Raw genomic sequence first — 20964 nt, 5'->3', positions numbered from 1 at the left:
GGGCCTCGCTCCTCGGGATGCAGAACGCTGGCGGCCAGGCGCGCCGCGACAGGTGACGAGACACTGCGGCCGAGCTGAGGGGGGGCCTCGGCGTGGCGGGGACAGTCGTGGGGCCGCCCGCACGCTGGTCTTGGTACCCAACGTTGTTCAATAAGGGAACCAGGGCTCCTGGGGAAATGGCTTTTTCTGGAACGGGGGCGGCACATAATGAGGTGGGCGGGGAGCGTCCTGTAGCGCAGGGAGAAAGGCGGCGCTTAAACAGCCCAGGGCTGGGCGTGTCAAAGGGACACAGAGTCCTGCGAGCTCCCCGTGGCCGGAGCGGGCGCAGTCTGAGCAGTGAAGTCGATACAGGGGCACTGGCCTACAGCCCAGAGGATGAAATATGCATGAGTCCATCCTCGTGGAATAAAGGAGGCATAATAAGTACACGGGGAGAAGGCCGGGTGTCACGTGAAGAAGAGTTCTAAGTCATGTATGCAGCCCTCGGGGAGGGGGCACCCCCACCTCACTCTCTTAGGCGTGGGCTGCCGTGGTGACTTTCTTCCAACGATGACAGTACGAGGAGAGAGGAAAAGGAGAAAAAAATAAAAAAGAGGCACAGTGCCGGGAGACACCTGACCACACCGCCTCAGCCAGGTGCTCAAGGTCAACACCAGCAGCTCAAGGTCAACACCAGCCGCTCAAGGTCAACACCAGCAGCTCAAGGTCAACACCAGCAGTGCGGGTTGTGTTGATGGGCTATGACCTTGATGTGATGTCACGGGAAGGGCACTTGACCTCACGGTCTTTCTCCCAAGCACCCAGAGTCCAAGTCTGGCTCCAGGAAAACACCAGGCGAATCCTAACCGAGGGACCCTATGAAAAACTAGAGGCCCAGCACACGACGTTCGTGCACTGGCGGGGTGGGGGGAGGGTCCCTCAGCCCAGCCTGCGCTCTCTCAGGGATGTCCGCCTGCCAGCTTAAGCCCACTCCCCACGGGAGCTCCCTGTGGGAGCGCACTGACCACCAGGGTCAACTCCTGTGTTGAGTGTCTGCCCCCTGGTGGTCAGTGCGTGTCATAGTGACCCGTTGTTCTGCTGTTTGGGTCAATTTGCATATTTGTCTATTATTAGGTAGGATACCTGACAGGGACGCTTAAAGGTCAAGGTCTCCTAAGACAGAAGGGTCTGAGGCTCTGTCACTCTAGACCAGCCCAAGGAGGCGGGTTGATGACATGGACGTGGTGCCCAGGGTGGGATCCCAGAACGGGACGCAGACATTAGCAACACCTGGGAGCTTAGGTAATAACGCAGCTGGGTGGCTGCTGACTTGTGGCAAGCGTGCCCTGTGAGTGGAAGACATGAGCAGCAGGGGAAACGGCCGAGTGGGGAACTCACACTACCTTCACCACTTGGCTGAAACCAAACAGCCTTCATTGTCATCACCATCATCATCATCTTTATCACCATCCCCATCCCTCATCTTCATTATCTTCACCAGCGTCATCACCATCATCACCATCACCATCCCTCATCTTATCTTTACCAACATCATCCCCATCCCCATCCCCATCCCCATCCCTCATCTTCATTATCTTCACCAGCGTCATCACCATCATCACCATCACCATCCCCATCATCACCAACATCACCATCCCCATCCCCATCCCCATCGCTCATCTTCATTATCTTCACCAGCGTCATCACCATCACCATCATCCACATCCCTCATCTTCATTATCTTCACCAGCATCATCATCTTTATCACTATCACCATCCCTCATCTTCATTATCTTCACCAGCGTCATCACCATCATCACCATCACCATCACCATCATCACCATCCCTCATCTTATCTTTACCAACGTCATCACCATCATCATCCCCATCCTCATCATCTTCATCACCATCATCACCATCATCCCCATCCCTCATCTTCATTATCTTCACCAGCATCATCATCTTTATCACCATCCCCATCCCTCATCTTATCTTTACCAACATCATCCCCATCCCCATCCCCATCCCCATCACCATCCCCATCCCCATCCCCATCCCCATCGCTCATCTTCATTATCTTCACCAGCGTCATCACCATCACCATCATCCACATCCCTCATCTTCATTATCTTCACCAGCATCATCATCTTTATCACTATCACCATCCCTCATCTTATCTTTACCAACGTCATCACCATCATCATCATCATCATCATCACCATCATCACCATCGTCATCATCATCATCATCCTTTTCTTCCTTGTCGCCATCACAGGATCAGCAGACTGACAACACTGTTATCTCCATCACCGGCATCATCCCCATCTGGTGAGGAGCAGCCACATTCTTTAGCCCAAGGGCAGGGCCCGCCTCTCCCTCCCTGTCAGCCCATCTTGGGGCCGGCCGGCCCAGAAGCGATTTATTTCCAATCATGTCCCATCGATCCTGTCAGGCAAACAAACGCGACCAACACAGCGGAGTCCCCACAGAATCTGGAAATGTCAGCCGCTCCGCCCGCCCCACGCTCGAGCACACAGCCGAGCTGGCGACAGCTAATGAATAAGCCATCACGGTGACACGGTGACACGGTGACACGGTGACACGGGAGGGGCAGCAGAGGAGGGACTTCATCCCGAGGCAGCGAGCGGCCACTTCGAAGGTCGGCTCCGGGACCAGGAGCAGGGACACGCGAGCTGCTGGTGCCGCCAGCCCCGTCCAGCAGCCGCCGGAGCCAGACCACGGCCAGGATTTGGGGCATTTTCTCGTCATCGGTGCAACCATTGGCCTCTTTTTCCTAAGACACGATACTGCAATACTCACTCTAACCGTCACTGTGTGATCGACGTGTGTCACCTCCGCTCACCCTCCGAGCCCCCGGAGAAGCAGGCCAGCGGCTCAGTGTGTGACCGCCCAGCACAGCGACCCCAGCTGCAGAGACCCGAGACCAGGTCCCAGCCACATCCCGCCCGGCCAGGGCACGGCTAGAAGGCCACGTCCACGCTGCGGGGCACACGTCAGCTCCCCTCGCTGTGGAGGCTGCGCCGGGGCCACACCAGCCCGCCGATAGGGAACAGCGTCTAGCGCCCAGGGATTTGCGCCGTGTTAACGCAGTTCATTACATAATCGCGAAAGGACAGACGCCAAGGGTGGGATGAAACACCGCGCACTACCTCTCCTCTGCAGCGCTTGGGGACAGCCTGCGGGCTTCGGGGTGGAGGGTGGGCAGCCAGGCCGTGCCAGGGCCCTCACCGCTTCTTCACCAGCCTTGGAACCTGGCTGTGCCAGGTGGGGCAGGAAGAGGCTGCCACTCGGACAGACACCAGCGAAACGGCAGACGGACGGACGAAGGTAGTTCGAGGCGGCCGCGTGTTCCTGCACTGCCACGCTGCAAACACGAGAGCATCTGTGGGGCCCTCCCAGGTCCCCGCCTTCCCGCCGTGGCGTCCGCAGTGGCCTCCCCGCCTCAGGGCGGCCTCCTCCCCGGTGACACCGATGACGCCGACGGGTTGGTGGGCGGTCAGTGGGTCTGTCCGCGGGGCTGTGCCCTGTGGGGCCGCTCATTCACAGGACTGTCCCTCTCGTGTTACAGATGAGGAAACTGAGGCACAGGGAGGGCTGGGGACCTGCTGAGATCCCACAGCGGGCTTGGACCCAGGCCCCTGGCCCTGTGCCACCCGCTGGCCCCTCAGCCCGCCAGCGCCATTGCTCAGGCAGCGGGAGCGTCCCTGCGGGTGGTGACGGGCCAGCCCGGCCTCCCGGGTGAGGTCCTCAGGCCCCGCCTGTCCCAGGGCGCCCATCCCGGTGCTCAGGGCCCGGCCCCCACGAAGCCCCGCGTGACTCCCCAGCTGCCAGGGCTCTGGCATCCTCTGGGCGTGCCCTGCCTCCCGTCTGCCCCTGTCAAGGTGCCCATGTCACTGCTGGTCCCCTGGAGTGGCCGGGGTGTCTGCCAGGCCACCCACTCATGCAGCTTCCCAGAGGCGGGGCCACTCCCAGGTCAGACAGAACTGCGAGTCTGTGCGAGCTCATGGGCTGCGGGAGGGGACCCTGTACAGGGAGCCGGGTGGCCGGACACTGGTGGGCGCAGGGACCACAGCCCTCGGGGGGAGGGACACAGGCTGGGCCCTGAGGGCAGAGCGGAGTTCCCAGGGGAGAGGAGAGAGCCCCTTCCGGATGGAGGGAGCCCGGCCTGGGAGAGTGAGGGTCGCAGGCAGAGCGCCCCGGAGACCCCCTCCCCACAGAGCTGCCCACAGAGCGAAGGCGCAGGAAGGAAGAGCGTCCCATGGCGGGACCAGCTCCGCCTTCTCTGTGTCTGTAGGTGTGTCCGCGCCCCGCTGAGCCTCGCTTTCCTGGTTTGCAAACAGGTGTTGGCTGAGAAGTGCGCTAAGGCGCGCACCGCGCCGAGGCGGCGGACAGCAGCCCCCGTGCTCCAGGGACAGTCCTCGGCGGGGAGGGCACTGCCCGGCCCAGTCGCAGCTCCAGCTCCTGAGCCCGGCCCCCCGCGGGGCTCCCAGAGCCGCTGCACAGCGAGTGCTCAGGTGGCTCAGACCAGGAGGACGCCCTTCGCCAAGGCGCTCAGCAGGAAACGCGCAGGCACACTGGCCGATGGACAAATGATTACGCCCAGGACAACAGCCCAGCCCAGCTCATCCCGCGCCCAGCCTCCGCTCCGGGGCTCACTCCGATGACCTCATCTCCAGTGTCGTCACGGGGGAGCCCGCGGCGCTGGGACGCGGCAGCCTGCGGCCCACGGAGGGCCCTCGCCCCGTTCTCACCCTCACGTCAGCCACGTGAGTGAGAGCCAGAGGCCAGGGCAGCACCAACCCAGCCCACAGATGAGGTCACCGAGGCTCGGAGGTGCGCGCTGCACCCCACCCACGCCTCCCCTCGCGCTGGCGGTGAACCTGGGATCCCTGAGAGGACGGAGGACGGAAAGACGGCAGGCACTTCCGTGAAGAACGGTGGATCGGGGATTGATTGGTTGGACTGAGTGAGTGAATTCAGCGACTCTAAGGATGCACGTGGGTTTAACGTACAGACAACTGCGTGTCCCTGCCAGCGTGTCAGCAGCACCAGGTTCTTTATGGGTAATCGATGGGCTAATGTCACCCGCTGCCCGCCCCACCCCGCCCGCCACGGAGACCCAGACCCACGCTGGGCCTTCCCACCCCGGGCCTTCCCCCAGCAGGCTCCTCCACAGGCGTGAGCCCCTTCTCCTCTTCAGACTCCTGCTGATTCCTCACAATCCTGATGGGCTGTCCCTTCTCTGGAAGCCTCTCGCCCACCCCCTTCCCCTCCCGGCAAGGCAGGTTCAACTGCCCCTTCTCTGTGCCCCCACAAGAGGCCTTTGCATTGGGACAACTGCCCTCCTGTATGTGATGTGGGCACACATCTCCCCACTGAGCAGAATGCCTGGCACAGGTGAAGGGGTGAAGGGAAGGAAGGAAGGGAGAGAAGGGAGGGAGAGAGGGAAAATGAATGGAGGGATGGATGGATGGATGGAAGGATAGGTAGATGGGTAAGTGGATGAATGGGTGAATGGATGATAGATGGGTTAGTGGATGAATGGATGGATGGATAGATGGATGGATGGATGGGTGGATGGGTAGGTGGGTGAATGGATGGATGGATGGATGGATGGATGGATGAGTGGATGAGTGGTTGGATGGATGGGTGAATGAGTGGATAGATGGTTGATGGATGATGGATGGGTGGGTAGGTGGATGAGTGGATGAATGATGGATGGATGGGTGGGTGGGTAGGTGGATGCATGGATGGATGGATGATGGATGGATGGATGGATGGATGGATGAGTGGATGAGTGGTTGGATGATGGATGGATGGGTGGTAGGTGGATGAGTGGATGGATGATGGATGATGGATGAGTGGGTGGATGGGTGGGTGAATGAGTGGATAGATGGTTGATGGATGATGGATGGATGGCTGGATGGGTAGGTAGGTGGATGAGTGGATGAATGATGGATGGATGGGTGGGTGGGTAGGTGGGTGAATGGATGGATGGATGATGGATGGATGGATGAGTGGATGAATGGTTGGATGATGGATGGATGGGTGGTAGGTGGATGAGTGGATGGATGATGGATGATGGATGATAGATGGGTGGATGATGGATGGGTGGATGGATGAATGGATGAGTGGATGGATGATGGATGGGTGGATGGATGGGTGGGTATATGGACAGATGATGGATGGGTGGGTAGGTGGATGAGTGGGTGAATGAGTGGATAGATGGTTGATAGATGATGGATGGGTGGGTAGGTGGATGAGTGGTTGGATGATGGATGAGTGGGTGGGTAGGTAGATGAATGGATGGGTGGTGGATGGGTGGTGGATGGATGGGTGGGTGGATGAGTGGATGGATGATGGATGAGTGGGTGGGTAGGTGGATGAGTGGGTGGATGGGTGGGTGGGTGGATGAGTGGATGGATGATGGATGGGTGGGTAGATGGATGAGTGGTTGGATGATGGATGGGTGGGTGGGTGGATGAGTGGGTGAATGAGTGAATAGATGGTTGATGGATGATGGATGGGTGGGTAGATGGATGAGTGGTTGGATGATGGATGGGTGGGTGGATGGATGATGTATAAGTGGGTGGGTAGATGGATGAGTGGTTGGATGATGGATGGGTGGGTAGATGGATGAGTGGTTGGATGATGGATGGGTGGGTGAGTGGATAGATGGTTGATGGGTGATGGATGGGTGGGTGGGTGTATGGATGGATGATGGATGGGTGGGTAGGTGGATGAATGAATGGATGATGGATGGGTGGGTGAGTGGATAGATGGTTGATGGGTGATGGATGGGTGGGTGGGTGTATGGATGGATGATGGATGGACGCAAATCCTGGAGCCTAGTTGCGTGACTACATGTTCTTAAACTCATCTGTACTGCTCTTCTTGTGAACACTAGACTTGGGCCTGGGTCTTGGTCTTCTCCGTGAGTCTCTGAGGAGCCAATGGCTGTTAAGATGTTAGTTGACATACAGCCTGCTCCCGGGACCCTAAGCCACTGCAGAAGCGCCCTTTCCTGGTGGGCAATGCTGTGCTATTACTGTCTCATCTGTTCCCTTCGAGCCGTGTCCCCAGAGGCCCTGCCTCCTCCCCGCCACCTGCTGGCCTTTCTCCAGCCTCAGCCTCGGGGCCTGCGCACCGCGGTTCCCTCCCACCTTCTTACCCATGTGCCTCCCACCTTCCGATTTGAGCTCAGGCGCCAATTACACTCCTATGACCCTCACCGGGAGGGACTTGGCTTTTTACTTACTTATTTATTATTTATTATGTAATCCTCACCTGAGGACATGATTTTATTGATTTTAGAGAGAGAAGAAGGAGAGAGAGAGAGAGAAAGGAACACCGATGTGAGAGAGAAACATCTATCGCGGCCTCCCGTCTGTGCCCCGCAGGGAATTAAACCCACAGCGTAGGTATGTGCCTGACCAGGAATCGAACCTGCAACCTTTTGGGACGATGCTCCAACCAACCGAGCCACCAGCCAGGGCTCGAGTGACTTTCACAGCCACACTCTCACGTGGATTGGGGCACTCCTCCGGCCCCCGGGGTGGCAGGGCGTGCTTGCTTCATTCGTGCCGCTTGCCCCAGGGGAGTGAGCGTGGGTGGCGTCTGCGTGCTCCCGCTCCTTCTCCAGCACTAAAGGCCTGCACGGTGAGTGGCGAAATGGGGCTCCCCCTCCCCCCACCCCCGTTGGTGCTGGTGGGTGGAGAGACTGGCCGGTTTCACATCCTCCGCTCACTGTCCACACCGGCGGTGGGTGGGGGCTCCGGCGGGTCCCCCTGGGCGCCGCGGGCAGAGGGTCGTGGCTGCGTGTCTTTGGAGACGGCCCCTGGCAGAAAGTGCCACCAGAATGCTGCCGCGCTGTCATTTGCGGACAATCTCGGAGGGATGGCGGCTCACCGCTTTGGGAAAGTGGCCATTAAAACAAGACAGCTTAACAGCGAGGCACACACAGCCGGAGGTTCTGGAATGATCTGTCTCGTGCAATCACCATCACCCTCGTACAGGGCATGTTTACCCCGAAGGGGTCCTTGCAGGTCACGTGTGGATTTGAGATCCAAACTCCGGTTTCCAGGAGAGGCCTGAACAGGATGCAGGCAGGTCCTTGCTCCGCCCACGGTCCAGTGCGCTGCCAGCCTGAGCGGTGGATCCCCGGCAGCCAGTGGATCCCGGGTGGCCAGCGGGTCCCGGACGGCGGGTCCCGGGTGGCCAGTGGATCCTGGGTGGCCAGGGGATCCCGGGTGGCCAGCGGGTCCTGGGTGGCCAGTGGATCCTGGGTGGCCAGGGGATCCCGGGTGGCTAGTGGATCCTGGGTGGTCAGGGGATCCTGGGTGGCCAGGGGATCCCAGGTGGCTAGTGGATCCCCGGCGGCCAGCGGGTCCTGGGCGGCCAGCGGGTCCCGGGTGGCCAGCGGGTCCCGGGCGGCGGGTCCTGGGGGCCAGTGGCCGCTAGGATGGCTGTGCGTTTTCACCTGAGCCTCAGCCTCATGGCTGCCCAGGCACCGAGCCCCTGTGCCCACACGGGCCCTCACATTGGGACAGTTTAGGCCACCACGCCTTTGCCCGGCTCCTGCCCCGGCCCGCTCAGTGCTCCTCTGAGAGGTCTCCTTCCGCGGGGCTCCTGCAGCCTCAGACCTCCACGTGGCACCTGCCTCAGCGCCCTGCGTCCCCGCCGTCGGGGGCAGTGCCCTCGGCACCCGCGGGCGTGGGTGAGCGACAGCTCCCGGCCCTGCGCAGAAGCTCCCCTTCGTCCGGCGAGGAGCCCCTCCTCCCGCCAAGGTCACTCGTCTTCTCGAAGCGGCGTGGGTCCCAGTCCGACCCACAGACAAGGTCCCTGGAGGCCTGGTCTGTTTCTCTGTCAACACTGTCCCTCTTCCTCGTCGCTACAGAACACGGTGGGGATGTGAGCCGCAGGCCCGAAGGCTTCTCCCCAGGTTGCGCCCGCTCCCCCGCCCCCGACGGCTCTCGGGGGACCAACCGCCTGCGCCCTGCTCCCGGAGCCCGCGGTTCGGGCGGCCCTGGCTCCTTCCTGCTTGGAACCCCCTCCCGGTCATCATCCTTTTGTCTAGAGCCCTTCAGTCCTGAGAGCGGCCGAGTCCGTCCTCCCCATCACGGATCCATTTCTCCGGGTCCACTCTGTTCTCTCGCTCCCGGGATGCTCCCAGCCCGTCTCCAAAATTTCCACCATCTTCTGCGTGTTCTTACTGCCCCAGCTCCTCCCACTCCTCCCTTCTCTCAGGAACTGGGGTTACCACTCCCCTCTCCTCACCTCTCCTGCACCCACACCCCCTCTCCTCACCTCCCTCCCACCACCCACACCCCCTCTCCTCACCTTCCTCCCACCCACACCCCCTCTTTCCCTTCCTCCCACCCACACTTCCTCTCCTCCCCTCCCTCCCACCCACACCCCCTCTTCCCCTTCCTCCCACCCACACCTCCTCTCCTCCCCTTCCTCCCACCCACACCTCCTCTCCTCACCTCCCTCCCACCACCCACACCCCCTCTCCTCACCTTCCTCCCACCACACCCCCCTCCTCACCTCCTCCTGCACCCACACCCCTTCTCCTTACCTCCCTCCCTCCCACCCACACCCCCTCTCCTCACCTCCCTCCCACCACCCACACCCCCTCTCCTCACCTCCCTCCCACCCACACCCCCTCTCCTCACCTTCCTCCCACCCACACCCCCTCTCCTCACCTTCCTCCCACCCACACCCCCTCTCCTCACCTCCCTCCCACCCACACCCCCTCTCCTCACCTCCCTCCCACCCACCCACTCCCTGACCCTGACCTTGGAGGACAGGGAAAGGCTAATCTATATGAGACTTAATTGCCCTCCATCACGCCCAGGCTCCTGTCCCCGTGTCCTCAGGTGTGTACTCATGGCCGCGTGGGGCTCGCTCACTGCGCTGCGGCCGATCTGACACCCCCGCCCGAGGCGCAGCAGCCCTGCCGGTCAGAGTACCATCACCGTGTAATTACCGCTCACCGGCTGATGACACGGCGGATCACCTGTGTATTACAGTTTGTTCATACTCCTAATCGCGGTGTCCTTTCGCAAACCAGGACCCAGCTCTAAATAACAAGAGAGTCAGCTTCCGGCCGCCTCGAGGTCACCGCTGCCTGAGAGAAGGCACAGGTCTGGGGTGAGGGAGCCGGGAACCCACACCTTCCACCAGGTTCAGGGCCGCCTCCTGGCCCAGCACGCCCCGCCCCGCCCCGCCCGTGTCAGGACCACCTGCTCTCTGGTCTGTCGTCTGTGAGACGCGTGCTGGCAGGACGCTCGGAGGGCCTGGTTTTTAGCGGTGGTGCCAAGGGTGAGTGCGGGCGGGGCTGGGGGACGGCCCAGAGCCTGGGGTCCTGTCTATGAAGAATCCTTCCAGCTGGGCGGGGAGGGGTGCATGTGCCCAGAGCAGCCGGCAGGTGACACCGAGCTCTCTTCCCTGAAGAATGTCAATCACTTGCTTTAATTGGAAAGCCAACTCTGCTGTGCTTTTATTTTTATATAAACATACTAGAGGCCCGGTGCACAAAATTCGTGCACAGGGGTGGGGTCCCCCTCAGCCCAGCCTGCACCCTCTCCAATCTGGGACCCTTCGGGGAATGTCTGACTGCCGGTTTAGGCCCGATCCTGGGGATCGGGCCTAAACCGGCAGTCAGACATCCCTCTCACAATCCAGGACCACTGGCTCCTAACTGCTCACCTGCCTGCCTGCCTGATTACTCCTAACTGCCCCCCCCCCCGCCCCTGCTGGCCTGGTCACCCCCAACTGCCCCCCCGTGGGCCTGGTCGCCCCCAACTGCCCCCCCCCCGTGGGCCTGGTCGCCCCACGCAGCCTGCTGTTCGGTCATTTGGTCGCCCCTCACTGACCCCCCTGCCGGCCTAGTCACCCCAACTGCCCCCCCGGCCTGGTCGCCCCACACAGCCTGTTTGGTCGTCCGTTCGGTTTCGATGGTCGCTTAGGCTTTTATACACATAGATTTTTATTGATTTCAGAGAGGAAGGGAGAGGGAGAGAGAGAGAAACATTAATGATGAGAGAGGATCACTGATCGGCTGCCTCCTGCACACCCCACACTGGGGTTCGAGCTCACAACCCAGGCATGCGCCCTGACTGGGGATCAAACCGTGACCTCCTGGTTCCTAGGCCCATGCTCCACCACTGAGCCACGCCGGCCAGACAGCCCTACAGTCTGCTTCTCCGGAGGGAGCTCCTGTGGCCACAGACCCTCAAGGCCTATGGAGGAGGGACAGAGGGAGGTGGCACTGGTTCGGAGCCTCGTGGCCGGTCTCTCTCCCCACCGGCAGTGCCCAGGCAGTCCCTGCAAGGCCAGGGAGGTGACAGCGCGTGCTCCGAGCGTGTGCACGTTCCCGGTGGCCGCTGTGACGAGCCGCCAGGCGCAGCGGCTTCACAGACGCCGGCTATCTCGCAGTTCTGGCAGCGGAAGTCTGACACGAGTCTTCCGGGGCTAAACGCCAAGTGGCGACGAGCTGGCTCCTTCCGGAAGCTCAGGAGGATCTTGTCCAGCTTCCAGAGGCGCCGCATTCCGTGGCTCGTGGCCCCCTCCATCTGACAGACCCTGTTGGCATTGTCAGTAATAGCACTGCAGGTTCTGGGGATTAGGATGCGGACGCCTTTGGGGGCGGGACATTATTCAGCCCCCCGCCGCGTGTTGGAGGTAACGAGGCGACGGAACAGCCCAAAGGCCTGCTGCCGCCGTCCCCCCCCTCCCCATCCCCCCGCCGGGACTCAGCGGGACCAGGCCCCACAGACAGGCCGGCTCAGACATGGGAGGCGGCCCTGGAGCCGAAGCCTCGGCCTCGCAGCCCTGGTCTCTCCGCCACGCCCCCGTCCCATCAGACAGAGGGACACGCGGCTCAGACACGCGGACACTGTGTTCTCCCGGGTGGAGATGGCCCTGAGGCCCCCCGGCTTTAAAGGGCTCCCCCGAGGTGGCAGCCTCCCCTCGTCAGGGTGAAGCAGACGTTTGCTCTGGGCCCTGGGCTCCTCGGAGGCGAGGTCTGCAGGCAGACGTCCAGGTGAGCGAGCAGAAGGAAGAGCGAGGTGAACGGATGGAGACCTGTGCTGACCCTGAGCTTCGCGAGCGAGGCGGCCGGAGGGGCCGCTGGGGGCTGGGCTGGGGCCCGCATCTCAAAGCAGGAGCTTTCTCCTGGGTCCTTCCACAAGACTTTGTGAGTGTGTGTGTGTGTGTGTGTGTGTGTGTGTGAGTGTGTGTGACAGAGAGAGAGACTAGTATTCAAACCAACACGGATACATCATGGAGTAAAATGGAAATTCACATGAATTTTTAACAAAAGACATGACACCTGACAGCAACCCCGTGCCAGGCCAGCTCCCCCGGGCGGCGCCTGCTCTCCCCACACCCTGTTCTCGCAGCCAAGTCAGAGCGCTCGGCCAGCGCCTGGGGTGGGGGTGGGGGGCGCTCACGGGCAGCAGGGAGGCCGGGGGCAGGTCCAGGACTGCCAGTCCCGGGGTGTCGGGTTGTGCATGACAACGCACGGACACCATGCCATGGGCACCAGGCAGACACTGTGCCGCAGGCGCCGGGGGCACGTGCTCTGGGCACCGGGGGTGGGGGGGGGGCGGGGACATCGTGCCGCGGGCACCAGGCAGACACTGTGCCGCAGGCGCCGGGGGCACGTGCTCTGGGCACCAGAGGGGATACCGTGCGGCGGGCACCAGGGCCCGGAGCTCTGATTACACGCCGGCGAGACAAAAATAACAGGGGATTCGTTTTGTGAGACAGGTTGCAAAGTGGTCTCTTAAGAAGCTATAAAGTGCTGCCTGGCCTGTAATTGTTGCTTAAATGGAATCCTAATTGTATTTGCATCTTCCTGCAAAACCTGTCCATTACCCACAACAGGGAGGCGGGCTGCTGGCACGCTGCCGCAGGTGACCCGCAAACAGGCCCCTCCCCCAGCCCTGACTCGCCGGGCGGCAGCCTCCCTGCAGCCTCCCTCCTCTCTCCCCCACAAAACCCAGCAGAGGCTGTGTCAGGGCGCCCCCAGACCCCAGAGGTTCTGGAAGGTTAAAACTGCGTGTCCGGTTCTCCCACGCTCCCCGGTGCCCCGCCAGGGTCCTGGCACATAGTGGGTGCTTACCCCACACTGAGGGCCACGGGATGGATGGTCCCCCCTCCCGGCAGCAAGCACGCGGCCTGGCGCCCAGCAGGCCTGACACGCCTGCTGAGTGGCGGTGCTGGTGTGGAGCGCGACCTTGGGCCCTCGCGGGACCGCCCTCTCGCAGATGCTGTCAGAACCCCTGTGAGCCGCGGGCCGGGTTCCCACCCCAGAAGCCAGGACCCCCTGTGCCCCCACGGCTGCTCCGCGTTCCATTGCTGTGGGCCCCCGGTGGCCAGGGCGTCATCGGGGATTTACCCCAGGGTCTCCTCAGGAACCTGGGGGAGGGGCGGCCTGGGACGGACACGGCCAGCAGATGGCCGAGCGGGCAGACACACGCAGACCACACACAGATGCCAAGCTCGGCTGAGAGATCAAAGCCGCATGGAGACCCGGTCACCAGAGGAGCCTGAGCCGAGCGGCTGCGAGTCCTGCCTGAGGACTCCGACCACCGAGCGCTCCTGCCTGGCAGTGCCACCCTCCGTGCTGCTTCGTCTGGGGGCCGCCTCCCGGGCCGAGAAGACCGAGGCACCGACCGGCACACACAGCCTTTCCCAAGGCCCCGCTCACTGGTCCCTTAAAGCCCCTCAGTGAGACAGGTGCAGGCGGACCTGGGCGGGCGGCGCCGGAGAGGCGGACAGCACGGTGGGTGGCCAGGGCAGCAGGTGGCCAGGGTCCCCGGCAGGACCGGCTGTGCGGGTGGCCAGGGTCCCGGCAGGACCGGCTGTGCGGGTGACCAGGGTCCCCGGCAGGACCGGCTGTGCGGGTGACCAGGGTCCCCGGCAGGACCGGCTGTGCGGGTGACCAGGGTCCCGGCAGGACCGGCTGTGCGGGTGACCAGGGTCCCGGCAGGACCGGCTGTGTGGGTGACCAGGGTCCTGGTAGGACCGGCTGTGTGGGTGACCAGGGTCCTGGTAGGACCGGCTGTGCGGGTGACCAGGGTCCCGGCAGGACCAGCTGTGCGGGTGACCAGGGTCCCTGGTAGGACCGGCTGTGTGGGTGACCAGGGTCCCGGCAGGACCGGCTGTGCGGGTGACCAGGGTCCCCCAGCAGGACCGGCTGTGCGGGTGACCAGGGTCCCGGCAGGACCGGCTGTGCGGGCGGCCAGGGTCCCGGCAGGACCGGCTGTGCGGGCGACCAGGGTCCCGGCAGGACCGGCTGTGCGGGCGGCCAGGGCAGAAGGTGGCCAGGGTCCCGGCAGGACCGGCTGTGCGGGTGACCAGGGTCCCGGCAGGACCAGCTGTGTGGGTGACCAGGGTCCCGGCAGGACCGGCTGTGCGGGTGACCAGGGTCCCCGGCAGGACCGGCTGTGCGGGCGGCCAGGGTCCCGGCAGGACCGGCTGTGCGGAGTGCCGCGAGCACCTACCTTCCTCTTGTTGGCGGGGCAGATGAAGAAGCTGTCGATGACGGTGGTGAAGCCCGGCTGGATGGCGAGCTTGGTGTAGGTCGTCCCGAAGTCCGACGACCTGGGGGAAAGGACACCTCCATCAGCGACTGGCGCCGCGGAGCCAGCTGTACCGAGTCCGCCGCGTACGCCACGTGGGCCACGCGCCCCCCTGTGGCCCCCACCCCGGGCAGCAGGAGACGGGCTCCCTCGGGGCGCCGGGCATCACTCTGGCCGGAGCTGGGACCGGGGGTGCGGCCCACACCCCACACTGCTGTGACGCCAGGCCTCCCTGGTCACACGCCAGGTCGGGCATCCGTTTCCCTCGGAGGCAGCAGCGGGCTGGGAGCAGGGCCCCTGGGCCCATCGGTAGGAAGGCTGGTCCCTGCCCTCACCCAGCGCATCCCTGCCGGGGACCTGTCCTCTCGGGGACAGCGCTGCCCAGACCGCGTCTCCCGGGGGGCCCTCCCCTCCCTCATTGGTTCCCCTCGTTACTCCCAGGCCACCGTCCCTCCAACCGGCTCAGGTCGGAGAGCGAGTCCGGCGGTGACGGCGTCCGCATGAAGGTTTATTCCAAGAACGAGCCTAGGCCGGCGGTTTAGCGCCGTCTCTGCCTCTCCCGTGTGTCGGGGTTTGAGGGGCCCCTGGGATAAGAACCCCGCTCTGCAGAAGGTGCGGTGACTCTGCCGCCGACCCGGGGGCACGGGGGACGGTCCTGTCTCTCCCCAGGAGCAGGGTCACAGGAACCGAGCCGGGGTCATCCTGCCCGGCCTGCCTTTACGGGCGTGGAGACCGAGGGAGCGGGCGGAGGGGCTGGGCCCCGGGAAACGTGCCCGCCAGGATGCCACCTGGTGTCTGATGGGGGCTGGGGGGCCCAGGCCAGGCTTATGCCCGGGTGGAGGCGAGGCCCCGGAGACCCTGAGCGGCGGGTTGTCTGGAAGCGCACACAGCACTTCCCGTGAGCGGATCAGCGCCCACAAGGGCCCGCGTGCTCCCCGGTGAGGCACACCGACGGGAGGGGCCAGACCCCCTCTGCCCCCAGCCAGGCCGGCTCTGCAGATAGGAAGCCCCTCGGGGAAGAAGAGGAGTAACAACAGAAGCTGACTCCTCAGACCATGCCACGCTCTGAGGGGCTTCCCAGCCCAGCCCAGTCCAGCCGCCACCTCCAGGGGGCAGAGGGCGGGCGGAGGGAGTGGCTAGAATTCCAGCGGGGGGGGGGGGGGGTGTGAGGGGCGCGGGGAGGGGGGAGCTGGCGGGGGGGGGGGACAAGAACAAACCTTGGCGGGCGGGGTAAGCAACGAAGTCAGAGAGGCCAGGCTCGGCATCAAAGCCATTTGGGGACTGGGCCAGGTCAGACCTGGAGTGGGTCCTTAGGAAAAGTCCTGACATTTAATAACCCACCAACAGCAACATTCCCGTCCTGCAAGGCCAACCCAGCCCGTCCTGGAACCGTTTAAAACAATGGAACAGAAACATCAGAACACAGCTGCCCGCGAGGAGGCAGACAGAACGCCGTGCCCTGGAATTCACTCCCCCAGCTTATTGCTATTACAAGCCGCCTGCTCCCCCAAGCCCATCCCCCTCCGCCCCCCTCGGCACAACCACCGTTTTCCCTGTTTCCGTTGTTGCTTCGGTGCGTCCCGTCCCGCAGACCTCCCAGGCTGAGGGCCCAGGCCCGGCCTCCGCGAGCGCGAAGCTTCCGTCTGGCTTTTAACAACGGGCTCTTGGAGCCAAGACTCTGACGGCTCCACGTTTTAAAGACGAGAGTCCCTGGGTCCCAGGGGGCCTGGCACCGAAGGGCAACGTGTTTACACGCCAATTCCCCGCGCGGAGACCGATGGTTCTGAGGGTGTGGTGATACCTAGGCTTCTGCCGCGCCAGGCGCGCAAACGATGCGTCGAGCAGCTTCAAAGGAGAAAAATGTAAGGAGACCTTCGCGCCAGGAGAGCTGGAAGGGAATCTATTTTTAAACGCCGGGAGGAATCTGCCGAGGCAAAGCTCAAAAACGAAGGCGGAACGAAGCCACAATGAGCACCGCTCCCATCCCGGGAAAGGTCCCAGAAACGCTCTAAGTCGTGAAATGGGGGACATCCGGTTGACGTGTTTCGATGACAAAACGTTCATGGACAAAACGAAGGTTGGTTCAACGATAAAACTGAACGGTGACGCCAATGACCCACAGACTCCGTTTCCAAACCGTCCTCCAGGGCGGTTCTCCCGACACGGCCACAGGCATTGCTGACGCCCGCGTGCGCTCTCAGCACCCGGCCCCGGGTGAGAGCTAGAGGGCCCTCGGGACTCCTGGCCTCCACCCACGCACAGGACACAGGCCCAGAGAGGGGCAGCCACGTGTGTGAGGTCCCACAGCTGCCCAGCGACAGAGGGGTGACTCTGACTGAGGTCCCTGACCCACGGCCAGTGTTTCTACCCAGCCCACCCCACTGGCCTCGGGCTGCAATCACCCGCCTCTGAGCTGCGCTCGAGAAGGCGAAACAGCTGAAGCCCTCACCCCTGCAGCACCTGAGGCCTCTAAAGGCGCCAGGTCTGCGGAGAGGACAGACCACCCAACCCAAAGGCTCGTGTCTGCCCTTGTGTCTGCGGGGCAGCCCCTGGGCGTCGGCAGGACAGACGGGCACCCGGCGCCTATCCCAGCTTGCCTATCCCCATGGTGCTGGCTCCTCTGCAAGCTGGGATAGGTGAGCCAGGGTCAAGTTTCCACCTCCCCCTCCCCCCATCCCCCCAGGGAGACCCTGCTCCACCCACTGAAAGGCCTCCCCTCCCCACCGCAGCCTGGGGCACAGGGGCGGCCTGGCCTGGGCTTGCTCCGGCCGAGCAGCTGGCAGGCCCAGCCGCGGACGCCAGCGACAGCTTGCGGCCTGTGCTGTCCCCTGGCCCACGACACTGAAGCTACAAGACCAGGCCCACCTCCGAGCCTCCTGCTCCGGGCCTGAGCAGGGGTGAAAGTTTGCTGAAGTCCATGATGTCCAGACCATCTCCATAGCAACAACCGATGACAGGAAACCACTCGAGGAGCTGGCGGCCTCCCTCCCTCTTGCGGTCCTTTCGCTCGGCCCCATCCCTCCGCCCCACCCCTCGGCGCCCGTTAACAACGTAACACGCTTCGCTCTCCGGCCAGGAAACCGAAGGAGGTGGAAGTGGGCAGGACATAGTCCTCCAGCTCTTAAGGATCCCACTTGGCAGTTAAATAATAGCAAGATGCCTTTAAGCGCTCGCCAATTACGAGTTGAGCCATTTCCCGGGAAGGCGCGCCGTTTAGCAGGCTCGCGGAATTGATGGCTCGGGCCACAGTCGGAGGGGCCGGGCGGGGAGGGGGCACCGCAGAGCGCGGGCCTAGCCACGTGGGGGTCACAGGGCCTGGGAATCTCATCCCACTAGCAGGACCTGTGTCTCCCTTGAGCTCCCCAGCACCCTGGCTGTGTGCCAGCCTCCCCATGCCAGGGGCACTAACCAGGCGGTGCCAGCCATGCCCGGCTCCGGCCAGCCTCTGGAGTCAGGGGTCCTGGCGGGGCGGTGGAGGGAGAAGGGGACCCTTGTCCACACCCGCTCCTAGAGCCAGGCCCTGCCAGCGATGCCATCTCAGCGGTGGGGCTCGGCCCTGCCCGCCCTGGGCCCGGAGGCGTGGCCGGGCCTCCCACTCGTCCTCAGCAAACACGTCTGCTTTAACAATATACATGTTTGTGTTGCTTTCAGAGAGGAAGGGGGAGGGAGAGGGAGAAACAGCAATGAGGAGAGAGAATCACTGACCGGCTGCCTCCTGCACGCCCCCCACTGGGGACCGAGCCCACAACCCAGGCCTGTGCCCTCACCGGAATCAAACTGCGACCTCCTGGTTCCTAGGTCGACACTCAACCCCTGAGCTATGCCGGCCGGGCCAAAATGGTTTTTAAAATCACGTAACTTATGCCTTACCGCACACCCCGCTTTTTCAATGTGCCCTCCCTCCCTGTACCCACACAAGGTCCCCCTTTAGAGGCCAGAGCCCCGAGGCCCAGAGAGGAAGTGACCGGCTCAGGCGCCACGGCGGGAGGGGGCGGCGGGGCACCAGGTCTGCGGTCTCCGGCGCCCTCCCCTCTGCCCGCGGGGAAGCCGGCCTGTGGTCCCGCCAGTCCCTCCCGGCCCGAACCTGCACCGGGCTTCCCCACAGCCTCCATCTGGGCGGCGCCTGCGGCTCTGTCCCTGGAGGGGGCTGGCGAGTCCTGGCCCGGGGACCCAAGTGGCTCAGCCGAGGCCCATGGCCACCAAGTGGCCGTGCCCGCGGGCAGGCTCTGGGGTTGGAGGGAAGCTCCCACCGCCGGGCTCTGGCCTCACAGAGATGCGGTCCCCACGCTGCAGTGGGCGCCCGAGGACAGCCGCCTGCGTAGGGGACGGGCCTCTCCTGCCAGGATGATGTGGGTGAAGGAGGAGAAGACGGGGCCCGGGGGCCACGAGGGAGGAGCAGACGCTCAGGTCCTGCCCTTGGAGACCCAGGGGTGCGTACTAACATGGAGGCACAGACAGACCCAGGGGTGCGTACTAACATGGAGGGGCAGACAGAGCCAGGGGTGCGTACTAACATGGAGGGGCAGACAGACCCAGGGGTGCGTACTAACATGGAGGCACAGAGAGTCAGAGGGCTGGGTTCTACGGAGGGTCCACTCCAGGGGGTTCATGCTGCCGACCCGAAGCTGTGCCCTGGAGTATTCTGAGTTTGCTTTCCATTGGACACCCCGAGCTCTCTAGGGACCCTTCCCATCTGCTTTCCTCAATGACTGTCCATTCACCCATCCATCCACCTACACCCCCCACCCACCCATCCACCCACCCATCCATCAACCCATCCATCCACCCATCCACCCACCCACCCATCCACCCACCCATCCGTCAACCCATCCATCCACCCATCCACCCACCCACCCATCCACCCACCCATCCGTCAACCCATCCATCCACCCATCCACCCACCCATCCCTCCACCCATCCACCTATATCCCCCACCCACCCATCTACCCATCCACCCACCCATCCATCAACCCATCCACCCACCCACCCACCATCCACCCATCTACCCACCATCCACCATCCACCCATCCACCCACCCATCCATCCACCCACCCACCCACCATCCAACCATCCATCCAACCACCATCCACCCATCCACCCACCCATCCACCCACCCATCCACCCATCCATCCACTCACCCATCCACCCATCCATCCACCTACACCCCCCACCCACCCATCCACCCACCCATCCGTCCACCCATCCATCCACCCATCCATCCACCCATCCATCCATCCACCCCCCCACCCATCCACCCATCCACCTATATCCCCCACCCACCCATCTACCCATCCACCCACTCATCCATCAACCCATCCACCCACCCACCCACCTATCCACCCATCTACCCATCTACCCATCATCCACCCACCCATCCATCCATCCATCCATCCACCCATCCATCCAACCATCCACCCATCCATCCATCCACCCATCCATCCAACCATCCACCCATCCACTCACCCATCCATCAACCCATCCACCCATCCATCCACCCATCCATCCACCCATCCACCCACCCACCCATCCACCCACCCATCCGTCAACCCATCCACCTATATCCCCCACCCACCCATCTACCCATCCACCCACCCATCCATCAACCCATCCACCCACCCACCCACCATCCACCCATCTACCCACCATCCACCATCCACCCATCCACCCACCCATCCATCCACCCACCCACCCATCCATCCACTCATCCATCCACCCATCCATCCACCCATCCATCCATCCACCCATCCACCTACCAATCCATCCACCCATCCATCCACCCACCCATCCACCCATCCATCCACCTACACCCCCCACCCACCCATCCACCCACCCATCCGTCCACCCATCCATCCACCCATCCATCCATCCACCCACCCACCCATCCACCCATCCACCTATATCCCCCACCCACCCATCTACCCATCCACCCACTCATCCATCAACCCATCCACCCACCCACCCACCTATCCACCCATCTACCCATCTACCCATCATCCACCCACCCACCCATCCATCCATCCATCCATCCACCCATCCATCCAACCATCCACCCATCCATCCATCCACCCATCCATCCAACCATCCACCCATCCACTCACCCATCCATCAACCCATCCACCCATCCATCCACCTACACCCCCCACCCACCCATCCACTCACCCATCCATTCACCCATCCACCCACCCATCCATCAATCCATCCATCCACCTATCCATCCATCCACCCACCATCCACCCATCTACCCATCCATCTATCCACCTACCATCTACCCATCCACCCATCCATCCACCCATCCACCTACCCATCCACCCATCTACCTACCCACCCACCCACCCACCATCCACCATCCACCCATCCATCCAACCACCCACCC

The 20964-nt window shown here is 63.0% G+C and overlaps 1 protein-coding gene across 1 annotated transcript in view; it reads right to left on the bottom strand.

Annotated features, from left to right (window-relative positions):
- SORCS2 (sortilin related VPS10 domain containing receptor 2) overlaps positions 1–20964 on the bottom strand; it is a 218823-nt gene that overhangs the window by 66719 nt on the left and 131140 nt on the right. The window contains exon 3 of the mRNA XM_054708320.1: positions 14514–14613. Coding sequence (XP_054564295.1) covers positions 14514–14613 — 100 coding nt within the window. The remainder of the gene's footprint in view (positions 1–14513; positions 14614–20964) is intronic.

The sequence above is a fragment of the Eptesicus fuscus genome, chromosome 2 (genome assembly GCF_027574615.1).
Source record: "Eptesicus fuscus isolate TK198812 chromosome 2, DD_ASM_mEF_20220401, whole genome shotgun sequence".
NCBI lineage: Eukaryota > Metazoa > Chordata > Mammalia > Chiroptera > Vespertilionidae > Eptesicus > Eptesicus fuscus.
This window is presented reverse-complemented; position numbering and strand designations above follow the sequence as displayed.